General features: G+C 25.2%; 3 protein-coding genes across 3 annotated transcripts; 1 reads left to right on the top strand and 2 right to left on the bottom strand. All coding sequences in view use genetic code 6, as the record gives it.

The window, feature by feature from the left end:
* Positions 1-1,207: 1,207 nt before the first annotated feature.
* On the top strand, positions 1,208-2,203 carry TTHERM_00601860 (hypothetical protein; the record flags this gene model as incomplete). The annotated part of the gene is made up of 4 exons (XM_001010520.3): positions 1,208-1,437; positions 1,660-1,741; positions 1,862-1,941; positions 2,095-2,203. The coding sequence occupies exons 1-4, from the start codon at positions 1,364-1,366 to the stop codon at positions 2,201-2,203; spliced, it is 345 nt and encodes a 114-aa protein (XP_001010520.3). The 5' UTR covers positions 1,208-1,363.
* A 1,295-nt stretch (positions 2,204-3,498) lies between these two features.
* On the bottom strand, positions 3,499-6,830 carry TTHERM_00601850 (hypothetical protein; the record flags this gene model as incomplete). Its single annotated transcript, XM_001010519.1, has 7 exons — positions 3,499-3,610; positions 3,674-3,736; positions 3,863-4,441; positions 4,808-4,962; positions 5,061-5,953; positions 6,213-6,455; positions 6,659-6,830. 7 exons carry the CDS (start codon positions 6,828-6,830, stop codon positions 3,499-3,501), a joined length of 2,217 nt encoding a protein of 738 aa, XP_001010519.1.
* A 915-nt stretch (positions 6,831-7,745) lies between these two features.
* Positions 7,746-12,605, bottom strand: TTHERM_00601840 (tetratricopeptide repeat protein; the record flags this gene model as incomplete). The annotated part of the gene is made up of 1 exon (XM_001010518.1): positions 7,746-12,605. One exon carries the CDS (start codon positions 12,603-12,605, stop codon positions 7,746-7,748), a length of 4,860 nt encoding a protein of 1,619 aa, XP_001010518.1.
* Between the last annotated feature and the right edge of the window lie 271 nt (positions 12,606-12,876).

Raw genomic sequence — 12,876 nt, 5'->3', positions numbered from 1 at the left:
CAAAATCTTTTTGATATTTTCCATTTAAGCTTTGTCAATTAAATGTTATTAAATAATTGGTTAATAAATTATTTAAATTAACTATTTAATTAAAACCTTAATGAATCCCTTAATAATCTAAAAATTCAAAATTAATCATACTTTTTCTGTAAAAAAGTAATAAATATACAAGCAAATTTTCTTCATAAAGCTTGTTTTGATAGTTCAAAAAAATAAATATATAATGTAAGTATTATAATTTTTTATGGTATTTAAGCTTTTTTTTAACTATGAACTAACTAATTAAATTGTAATAGTTAGAATTCTGGTTAATTGGAAAATAAATGTTGAGCTTTTAAAATGCATCAACAAATTATTAAAAATATACACAAATAAATGGTCATAAAATTAAATTTAGTTTTTCAATTAATTATTTCATTTATTTATTCCTAGATTCCTGATAAAGCTATTTATTTTTTTGACCTTTACATTTTTAATTATAAATATTTTTAGAAAAATACTATTGTATTTTTAAGTTTGTTTCATATTTAAAAAGTAATAAATAAAAGATTAAAAATTTTTTAATTTAAAAAACAAATGAAATTTGTTTGTGTGCTTATTAATTATTTTATAATTTTTTTATTTATTTTTTATTTACGAATATTATTAGAATAGAATGAATTATTAATCTTTTTGATTACATTTAAGATTTAATTATAGGTTATATATGAAATTACTTAATTTCTTAATGAAAATAATAAATTAAAAAAAATAAACATTTATTTTTTAAATAGCACTATTTATGAGTGGATAAATTAATCTTTATTTTAATATTTTTTTTGATTTTTTGTATTTTTAGTTGAAAATTACTTTAGATTAGAATTTATTTCTTTTTATTTTTTCTTCTTTATTTTTATTAAGATTTTGAATTAAACAGAAATAATTTATTTTTGATGCTTTGCATAAAATATGGATAGATTTTTGATTAATTGGATTTGCAAATAAATGAAAAGATAGATTTGCTATACTTTTAGAAATATTAGGAAACAATAAGAGTAGAGAGAGAGATATTTTATCTATATATTAATTAATATATATATGTTTATATGCATGCAATTTTTCATGTCATGTTAATATAAAAGATTGATTTTCATCAAAATTGAAAGAAATTCTATACAAATTCTGAGAGAATTTGTTAGTTTAATAATTAATTAATTAATGAATGAATGAATATTGCCTATTAATAAAATAAATAAATAAATTAGTAAAATAAAAAGATAAATAAATCAATCAATCTTTAAAGAAATAATTAAATAAATCATTTAATTAGTAAATAAATAAATAACTAAGTATTCAAAGATAATAAGTAAATAAATAGCAAGATATGTTCAGCGATTTTAATATGTATGAAGCCAAGGTTTTCTTGAAAGCTGTGGCTGACGCTTAAAACACCTTTAGGTGAGTGTTTGAAGTTAATTAAAAATGCAGTATTATATATATATAAGAATATCAATTAAAAGTATTCAATGATGAATTTGTTCATTTATTGATTTATTCATTCTGTTTATCAAATGGAAAAACTATGAAAATTCAAAGAAAATATTATTGAAATGCTGCTTATAAGAATACAATTTAAAAATATGGATGAGAAGTGATTTAATTTTTATTGTAATTTAATAGGTAAACTGCTCAATAAGAGAACTAATTAGCCAGATATGAAAGCTAGTCTTAATCTTTGCTTAACGGTTCTACTAGCGGAGCTGTAATTAACAATTTATAGAAATCATTTATACATAATTCATATTCATTTATTTATTTATCTGCTCTTAATTGATATAAAATGTGACTGTCCTTTACTTATTGTGATATTTAAATAAAAAAGATTTCTATTACTGGCGATAATATTCAATAAGGAAGAAATTTCAAGGCATTAAAGGAAGTTAAGCTCTTCTAATACTCCAAGTAAGTTTTCAAAAAGCTATTTGCAATCAATTTACAATAGTAAGAACAATGGTTTTTCTTATAAATAAATACAATATTTAAAAGAGAAATCGTTGTTTTATTAGTTTTTTATTGAATGCTGCATACTTAATTTTTTTTAATTAACTAAAACAGCGAAATCTTTAAGAAATACTTGGCTGGCTTTGACTCCTTCAGTGGCGATTATACTGCCTTCAAGAAATTCTTAAACGAAAGTGTTAAAAAAATTGAACAAGATGCTTGAGAAAAGGAAAGCTTTGTGTTTAGTAAATGGAAATAACTTAGTTTTCAAATAAATAAATAAACAAAAATAAATGAGTTTTTCAATTCATTTACATAAAAAATATTTTATTTTGTCTTAATCAACTCAGTAAACTAAGTTAATCAATTAAAAATAGTATGTCATTTCATATTGCTACATATTAACTTCTTTGCATGTTGATTACAAAATATCTATTTTTCTATCAAATCAATTATACAAAAGATATATATAAATAAATAAATAAAAACACACAAATATTCAAGCTAATTAATTTACATTCAAAAAGCAATTAATTTTATATGCAATTTCATTCTTTATTCAAATTAAATCAACAAATCATTTAACATTTATTCCACTAAAAAACGCTATTATTCTATTTACTAAATTTCATTTTTTAATGTCAAATTTTGATTAATTTCATATTTATTATTTGAAGAAAACCTTTTAACAAATTATTTTATAAGCTCTTCAAAAAAAATAAACTTTAACAAATATTTTATTTAAAGTGTGTTAAAAACAATTTTTATATAAAATAAGCTAATTTTAAATAAGAATTGCTTAAAAAATTTACTTTATTTAGAAAGTAATTTAGAATTTAAAAATATTAAAAGCATAAATAAAGAAAATAATATTTTAACAAATTTAAATTTTTAAATATAAATTATTTTTTATTTTTTTAATTAAATTTTTTTTTTTTTTAAAAAAAATAAATAATTTTATTTGATCTATTTTCAAATTATTATTTATTTTTTATTATTTTAATTTTAAACAAACATCTAAAAATTTAATATTTATTCTTTCATAAAATAATTTAAGTTATGTGATATTTTATTCATAAAATAAATATAAATTAAAGTTTACTATAATAACAAAATTAAACATATTGAAATTCTTAAATAATTAAAATTTTGATAGAGCTTGAGTTAATTATTTAAACTAAACATTTTTTAAAGTAAGAATTGATGGATTAAATTATTTCTTTATAATCTTCAGATAGAAAGCTAAATTTTAAACTAAAAGTTTATCAAACATTATGAAAGAAAGAAGTTTTATTAATGGATTTGGGTTTATATAAAATATTAATAAATAAATTAGTGGAAAGATGGAATTAAAAACATGATATAGAATGCTAAAATGAATCTAAAGTAGGATGAATTAATGAATGAATGAATTTAATATAATAATTATATATTTAATTAACAAAATTATTTCTAATTTTATATTTATTAATTTGTATTTATTTATTTATCTATGTATTTATATTTATATATATTTCATCAAAAGTCCTCTTGAATGTTTTCATAGTGGAAAACTGATTTAATATCATCGTTATTGGCAATAGTTTTACCAGCATAAGGAATGTGCTTAGTAAATTGTGCTGGAGCGTTCCTATTTAAATACAAATCAAAATTATTTATTTAACACTAATTAAATTTATAAATTTATAATTACTTGTATAGTTTAGGATTATTGAGCTTTTCTCTGAGTTCGTTCTAAACTTCAATAGGAAGTCCACTAATTAGTTAAGTTAAAAAACAATTTATTAATCAGTAAATAAATAAAAGATAAAACATGCTTTTTTTTTCATTTGCATGAATAAATAAAATATATGGATAAATGTTTGTTTGTTTATTTGTTTACCTTAGATCAAGGCTTTGAATATCGAATCTTGGTTGAGCAGTTTGAGGTCTGCTTGGAGACAATGATTTATTCTTCTTTTCACTTGTTATACCAGCTTAATAATATTAACCGTCATGGGGAAGGACGGGAATAACTTCTGTGACTTTAAGAGCTAATCTATTTTTTTAAGCCTTCTTTCTATTTAATTCATCAATAATTTTTTTGTGAGGAAGGTCATCAGCCCATTCTTAATTGGCTCTAATTTACTCTTCAGTGAGTTATTATGGTTGATACTAATGCTATTGTTAGACATATTACTATTATTGTTATTGTTGCTATTAATAATGTTAAGCAGTAGCAACTGTTGCTGACTTTTATTGTCTTTATTGATTTTACTACTAATGTTATTCATCTTAGGCTGAAATCTTCACTTATTTTTAACTTGCAGATTGAGGTTTCACCTTTCCTTACAATTCTTTTATGGATGGTTTCTTTGGTTTTTGAGGAGAATCTGCAAAATCTTAGAATTGAGTGAAACTTTGAGTGTGAGCTTTAGTGCCCTCTCTCAATTACTTAAGTTCTTCCTTTATTCTCTTTCTCCTATTAAATAAATTCAAATTAATAAGTAAAACTAAACCCAAATAAATTGTTAATCAAAGCATTTATTCATACTATAAATCAATCAATCAATCAATCAATCAATCAAATAAACCAACCAACCAGCCAAAAAATTCAAATTTCTAAAATTCACCTTATCTATCTAAAATCTGGTTTGTTATTTTTGCAAAATTGTAAATTGAATACATATTTTATGTAGATTATCAATTGATGCTACCTACCTTAAATTAAGAAGGTTATTTAAAATTTATTAGAATGAATCACTTTTGAAAAAATCATTTGAAAGGCTAATGGTTGGTGTTATTTTATGAGTATGCATAGTATTTATATTTATATATTTTTTATTACTTTTCTTCTTCAGTGTTGGCAACATTAACTGGAGAGTTTTCATTTGAGGCAAATCTAAGACTGTTAACTAAATCAGGCTTTTAGATTCTCAAATTTTCTCTTTTGTTGACGGTAGCTGTTAAAGGGTTTCTATTCTTAAGATCATCGACTTATTTCTATATTAATTAATAAATAAACATTCAACTTATTCATTTTTAAGATGAAAATGTGAAAATCTTTATCAAAGATTATTTTTATTGTTTTGTGTTTTTACTTGGCTCAATCTGAAGTCTTCCTTGACGTTTCTGGGAGGTTGGGGTTCAGAATCGGGAAGTCTTTCACCATAGTTAAGAGCGTTGTTGTAAGATTAGATGTACTTAGGTTGGTGAATACCTCTATGAGGATTTACATTGTGAGAAAGAAGGTATTAACCGTAAATGGGACCACCAATAGAGGGATTTACATTACCCCTTCCGTAGTTTTCGAAGGCAGGTTTACCGAAATAAGTAGTGAAAGCACTGTTTGGCAACCATCTAGTTGTTTCTTCCATGTGTTTAATTCTTTGCTTTCTACGATCGATTCTTTCCTTTTGGTATTGAGGGTCTAACTTTTATGCCTGGGGTTTGTATTTAATCAATTTGGATTTAACATTTTTAGTGTTAACAGTGGAGAATTTCTTAACTTTGGCTGCTTCTTTCTTTGCTTCTTCTTCCTTGAGTCTTTGTTCTCTCAATCTTTAGCGTTCAATTTATTATTGTTGAGTTAAATTCTCTTAATCTTCATCTTCGTAGTCTTCTTCGTTATCATCATTAGGGTGAATGAGCTAGACAGGTTCTTATTCATAAAAATTATTAACTTATATCTTAGAACGCTTATCTTGCTAAGCCTTTTCAAGGAGAGCTTCTGTTTGCTTTTAACTTAGCTTGTGATTCTTTTAAATGATATTTATTAATTCGTTTGGATTGTGGACATCGCTTATTTCGTATTCTCTCTAATAACTAGTCTTAGGTCCATGCAGATTGTGAGCTTAATGATTCTATTGCTAATTAACCTATTGCTATTATTATACTACTGTTAACACTTATGGCTAGTGTTAATGATGATGATGCTCATGTAACAGTTACTATTGTTAACCCCTCAACTTATCTAAGACTTCAGGTTCAACCTCTTTTGAAAATTTAAAAAACAAACATTAATTTATATTTAGATTTTATTTATATTTATTTATCAATTCAATTCAATTAAATTCAATTTATTTATTTATTTATTGAATTTTAAATAGATTCACTGGAAATAAAAAATAAATATCTGTTTCGTAAAATATATTTTTGTTTCCAAATTTTGTCAAAAAAAATGATTTTTTTGAATGAGAAAAATATGGCTATTGCTTAATCTCTTTTAAGATAAGAAGTTTTGAGAAATTTACCTGGAACGAGAACGCCTTCTTCCTTGTCTAAATAAAATTATCTGTAATTATCTCTTTGTTCGGTTTGGAAATGACCGCTGCTCTTATTGATCAAGATTTTGTATTAATCAACTTCGTTATTTGGGATATGGTTGGACTTAAAATCTTGCTTTTACTATTTCTTTTCCTCCCAAGAGAGTATATCAAACATAGAAGGCTCAGTATTGCGCTAGGGATACTTCATGCCAAAAACTTTCTTCTCCTCTATTAAATTAAATTTAAATAAGTTTCAAAATGATCTTAATCAAACAAGCCTCTTTCTAAACAAAATCAGCCCTAAAAGCAATCGAAATGTCTGAAAATTCTATTTAATATTCTTTTTTTATTGAACTCGACACTTCCAACTCGAAAAGCTGATTCATTTATTTAGAATTGCTAGCTTTTTGATGTAAATTAAATCAACTGACCGTTAATGATTTGCTTGTAAACATGTTGTGTGTGTTATTCCTGAGCTCTTTGCAACTAGGCCTATGCAACTGCTTGAGCGTCAATTACTTAAATCTGTTGCTATTACTGCTTTTATTACACCTATCTTTGAGCCTATAACTAAGCCTTATTTTAACTTTGAACTTAACTCATTTCTTCTTGTCTGAGGTTAGTTATTGTTGTTGTTGTTGTTGCTCTTGTTGTATTTGTTATTCTTATTGTTATTTATTTCTCTTGTATTATTTTTATTTTTCAAAATTAATTAGAGTTTTTCTTATTATTTCTTCTTTATCTCTCAATCTAGTATGCTTGTTTTACATTCTCAAATATCAAGCAAAAACTAAACTAACAAGCAACAAAACAAATCCATTTCAATCTTAAATTTAAAAAATCTCTATGAACTGTATCTCTTTCATTCATTCATTCATTTATCTAATTTGATTTTTAATACTTATCATTCATTCATTAATTAATATTCTCTCATTTCTTCATTCAATAGTCTATGGTATAAACACAATTAATTGATAAATCAATAGAAAGCAAAATAAAATAATGTATAAATAAAAATCATATCTTCAAATCCACTTTTTATTTTTGAAATTTAATTTTTTATTAATATTTGTTTGTTTTTTTGATCTACATCACAAAATAAATAACAAATAAATCAAACAATAATTTGAAATCTTTAACCTATAATTCAATTCAATTTTGATTGTTGCAATATTAAATCAATAAAAAAACTATATAAACGATAATAAGAATGCGAACTAATAAAAAAAAAAAAAGGATAACAGAAATATGCGTAAGTAAGTAAAAATCTAAATTTTAGTAAAAATTATTTAATAAAAAAAACCATTAGAATAACTTACTTTTCTAATATATTTAATTTTATCACAAAACTTAAAAAAATGGATTATTTATTTCAAACATTAAATAATAAATTCTTATATTTATTTCTTTTTAGAACATTTATTCTTTCTAATTATTTATATTTCTAAATTTATATTTTTTTCTTTTTTATTGCCTTAAGTTATTTCTAAGTTCTTCTAGCCATTTTATGATTTGGGTTCAGAATTAGGCATTACTAATATGATTTGATAGCTTCATCCAGTAAGCCTTTCCTAAATTGTAGTAGCAACTATCTTTATCCGGATTAATCTCTAGGCATTTCTAATATGATTTAATAGCTGCATCCAGTAAGCCTTTTGCTTTGTAAGCAACTCCTAAATTCTCAAGGCAACCATCATTTTTAGGATTAATTTCTAGGCATTTCTAATATGATTAGATAGCCTCATCATGTAAGCCTTTTTCATAGTAAGCATTTCCTAAATTGTTATAGCAAACATCATTTTTAGGATTCATCTCTAGGTATTTCTAATATGATTAGATAGCCTCGTCCTGCAAGCCTTTTTCATTGTAAGCAATTCCTAAATTGTTATAGCAAACATCATTTTTAGGATTAATTTCTAGGCATTTCTAATATGATTAGATAGCCTCATCCAGTAAACCTATTTCATAGTAAGCAATTCCTAAATTTTTATAGCAAACATCATTTTTAGGATTTATTTCTAGACATTTCTAATATGATTTAATGGCTTCATCCAGTAAGCCTTTTTCATTGTAAGCAATTCCTAAATTCTCATGACAACCATCATTTTTAGGATTAATTTCAAGGCATTTCTAATATGAATTAATAGCTTCATCCAGTAAGCCTTTTGCTTTGTAAGTATTTCCTAAATTGTTATAGCAACTATCTTTAGTAGGATTAATCTCTAGGCATTTCTCATATGATTAGATAGCCTCATCCTGTAAGCCTTTTTCATTGTAAACAATTCCTAAATTATTATAGCAGCCTTCATTTTTAGGGTTAATTTCTAGGCATTTCTAATATGATTAGATAGCCTCATCTTGTAAGCCTTTTTCATAGTAAGCAATTCCTAAATTGTTATAGCAAATATCATTTTTAGGATTAATTTCTAGACATTTCTAATATGATTAGATCGCCTCATCCTGTAAGCCTTTTTCATTGTAAGCAATTCCTAAATTCTCATAGCAACCATCATTTTTAAGATTAATTTCTAGGCATTTCTAATATGATTTAATAGCTTCATCGAGTAAGCCTTTTGTTTTGTAAGCATTTCCTAAATTGTTATAGCAAACATCATTTTCAGGATTTATTTCTAGGTATTTCTAATATGATTAGATAGCCTCATCCTGTAAGCCTAATTCATTGTAAGCAATTCCTAAATTCCCATAGCAACCACCATTTTTAGAATTAATTTCTAGACATTTCTAATAGGATTTAATAGCTTCATCCAGTAAGCCTTTTGCTTTGTAAGCATTTCCTAAATTGTAATAGCAACTATCTTTATTAGGATTCATCTCTAGGCATTTCTAATATGATTAGATAGCCTCATCTTGTAAGCCCTTTTGATTGTAAGCATTTCCTAAATTTTCATAGCAACCTTCATTTTTAGGATTAATTTCAAGGCATTTCTAATATTATTTAATAGCCTCATCCTGTAAGCCTTTTGCTTAGTAAGCATTTCCTAAATTGTTATAGCAAGCATCATTTTTAGGATTAATTTCAAGGTATTTCTAATATGATTAGATAGCCTCATCCTGTAAGCCTTTTTCATTGTATGCAATTCCTAAATTGTTATAGCAACCTTCATTTTTAGGATTAATTTCTAGGCATTTCTAATATGATTAGATAGCCTCATCTTGAAAGCCTTTTTCATAGTAAGCATTTCCTAAATTGTTATAACAACTATCTTTATTAGGATTAATCTCTAGACATTTCTGATATGATTATATAGCCTCATCCTGTAAGCCTTTTTCATTATAAGCAATTCCTAAATTCTCATAGCAACCATAATTTTAAGGATTAATTTCTAGACATTGCTAATATGATTTAATAGCTTCATCATATAAGCCTTTTGCTTTGTAAGCATTTCCTAAATTTTAATAGCAACTATCTTTGTTAGGATTAATCTCTAGGCATTATAAATAATATTAGATAGCCTCATCCTATAAGCCTTTTTCATTGTAAGCAATTCCTAAATTCTCATGACAACCATCATTTTTAGGATTAATTTCTAGGCATTTCTAATATGATTAGATAGCCTCATCATGTAAGCCTTTTCCTTTATAAGCATTTCCTAAATTATTATAGCAAACATCATCTTTAGGATTTATTTCTAGGTATTTCTAATATGATTAGATAGCCTCATCCTGTAAGCCTTTTTAATTGTAAGCTATTCCTAAATTGTTATAGCAAACATCATTATTAGGATTAATTTCTAGACATTTCTAATATGATTAGATAGCCTCATCATGTAAGCCTTTTTCGTTGTAAGCAATTCCTAAATTGTTATAGCAAAAATTATTTTTAGGATTAGTTTCTAGACATTTCTAATATGATTTAATAGCTTCATCCAGTAAGCCCTTTGCTTTGTAAGCATTTCCTAAATTGTAATAGAAACTATCTATATTAGGGTTAATCTCAAGGCATTTCTAATATGATTAGATAGCATCATCATGTAAGTCTTTTTCATTGTAAGTAATTCCTAGATTCTCATGACAACAATCATTTTTAGGATTAATTTCTAGGCATAGCTAATATGATTAGATAGCCTCATCTAAATAACCTTTTGCTTTGTAAGCATTTCCTAAATTGTTATAGCAACTATCATTTTTAGGACTAATTTTTAAGCATTTCTAATATGATTAGATAGCCTCATCCAGTAAACCTTTTTCATACTAAGCAATTCCTAAATTCTCATGGCAACCATCGTTTTTAGGATTAATTTTTAGGCATTACTAATATGATTAGATAGCCTCATTGAGTAAGCCTTTTGCTTTGTAAGCATTTCCTAAATTTTAATAACAACTATCTTTATTAGGATTAATCTCTAGGTATTTCTAATATGATTAGATAGCCTCATCTTGTAAGCCTTTTTCATTGTAAGCAATTCCTAAATTCTCATAGCAACCATAATTTTAAGGATTAATTTCTAGACATTGCTAATATGATTAGATAGCCTCATCCTGTAAGCCTTTTGCTAAGTAAGCATTTCCTAAATTTTAGTAACAACTATCTTTATTAGGATTAATCTTTATGAATTTCTAATATGATTAGATAGCCTCATCTTGTAAGCCTTTTTAATTGTAAGCAATTCCTAAATTGTTATAGCAAACATAATTTTAAGGATTAATTTCTAGGCATTTCTAATATGATTAGATAGCCTCATCGAGTAAGCCTTTTTCATTGTAAGCAATTCCTAAATTGTTATAGCAAAAATTATTTTTAGGATTAATTTTTAGGCATTTCTAATATGATTAGATAGCCTCATCCAGTAAGCCTTCTGCTTTGTAAGCATTTCCTAAATTGTAATAGCAACTATCTTTATTAGGATTAATCTCTAGGCATTTCTGATATGATTAGATAGCCTCATCCTGTAAGTCTTTTTCATTGTAAGCAATTCCTAAATTCTCATGGCAAATATCATTTTTAGGATTAATTTTTAGGCATTTCCTATATGATTTAATAGCTTTATCCAGTAAGCCTTTTATTTTGTAAGAATTTCCTAAATTGTTATAGCAATCATCATTTTTAGGATTAATTTCTAGACATTTCTAATATGATTAGATAGCCTCATCCTATAAGCCTTTTTAATTATAAGCAATTCCTAAATTCCCATAGCAACCACCATTTTTAGAATTAATTTCTAGGCATTTCTAATATGATTAGATAGCCTCATCCTGTAAGCCTTTTTCATTGTAAGTAATTCCTAAATTCTCATGGCAAGCATCATTTTTAGGATTAATTTCTAGGCATTTCTAATATGATTAGATAGCCTCACTAAAATACTTTAATTCATGTTATATTTAACCCAATTCAAACCAATAAGTTTCATTTTTTTATTATATTTGACAACAAATGCAAATGAATTGATATGCCAAATACCACTAATGAGCCTTCTTTTTCTCCAAAAAATCCTGATAAAGATCTGCTGAATCATCAGAGGTCCAGATTTGCATCCTCATATCTTCAAAGACATCTATAAGTTTCAAAATGCTAGGCCTTTAGTTTGGATCTAAAGAAAGAATCTAAGATAAGATTGAATTCAAAGACTAATCAAGAGAATTCAATTTTTGGTATCCTTTTAATTTAAGTGAGGATAATTCTTTTTAAGAGGCTCCCGCTAGAGCATACAAACATAATCCAAATGCCCAAATATCTGCATCTAAGAAATTCTTTAATATATCCTTTTTATTCTATTCTCCACTCATTTCAAATTATTCTAGTAATTCAGGAGTATAGTAACAGGTGGATCTTTTGGGGAATGTTGTGAGGATCAAAGAGGAGTTGAGTTCTTCCTACGCTTATTTGGCTAGACCTAAATCATATAGCTTGATTTGATTGTGACTGTCTATCAAGATACTCCTTAAGGAGAGATTTATAAACATTTGGTTTTGCAGATGGAGATAGTTGATTGCAGATAGTATCTAACAAGCAAAACTGACTAAGAGGTGTTTTGGGATTTCAATTTTTTGGTTTTTGAAGTCTTCAATAAATTGCTAAAGATTTTTTTCATACTTTTCCATGACAATAAAGTAGTTAAAGCCAATTTAAAACTCATCACAATATTTGATGATGTTTTGATGATTGGTATTTTTCAAAAATAATGCTTCTTTTTTAGCATCCTATAGTTTTTGTTAAGAGACTTAGTCTATTCCATCGAAAATAGAAATTATTTTGATTGTATGATGAGACTTTGAAAGGAGATTCTCTGCGATGACAATTTGGTCAAATGATCCTTTTTATCCATCTAAGTCGATCACTCTAAACTATTTATTTTATTCTAATTGCAATGCAAGCTTTTAAAGATATTCGAATGAGTTTGAATCTTATCCTTGCTACATTTAAATTACAGCTAAAATTTTATTGATTTTTTTTAATTTGGATACAAAACTAATTAATTATTTTATTATTAATTTATTTAATTATTATTAGAAATAAGAGCAGCGAATAGATATTTAAAAAGAAATTAAATAGGGTTAATTTTAACCAATGTAGAATGTGAGTTCCCTCTAAAAAGAACTCCTATCCAAATTTTATTGTCCTCAAAAACCCATAACATTAAAGGGAATAACATAAGAACTTCAATAAGATAATATGAACTCAAAATTATAA

The sequence above is a fragment of the Tetrahymena thermophila genome, assembly GCF_000189635.1.
Source record: "Tetrahymena thermophila SB210 genomic scaffold scf_8254754, whole genome shotgun sequence".
Classification (NCBI taxonomy): domain Eukaryota; phylum Ciliophora; class Oligohymenophorea; order Hymenostomatida; family Tetrahymenidae; genus Tetrahymena; species Tetrahymena thermophila.
The sequence above is the reverse complement of the archived record's forward strand: the minus strand, read 5'-3'. Positions and strand labels throughout refer to the sequence as shown.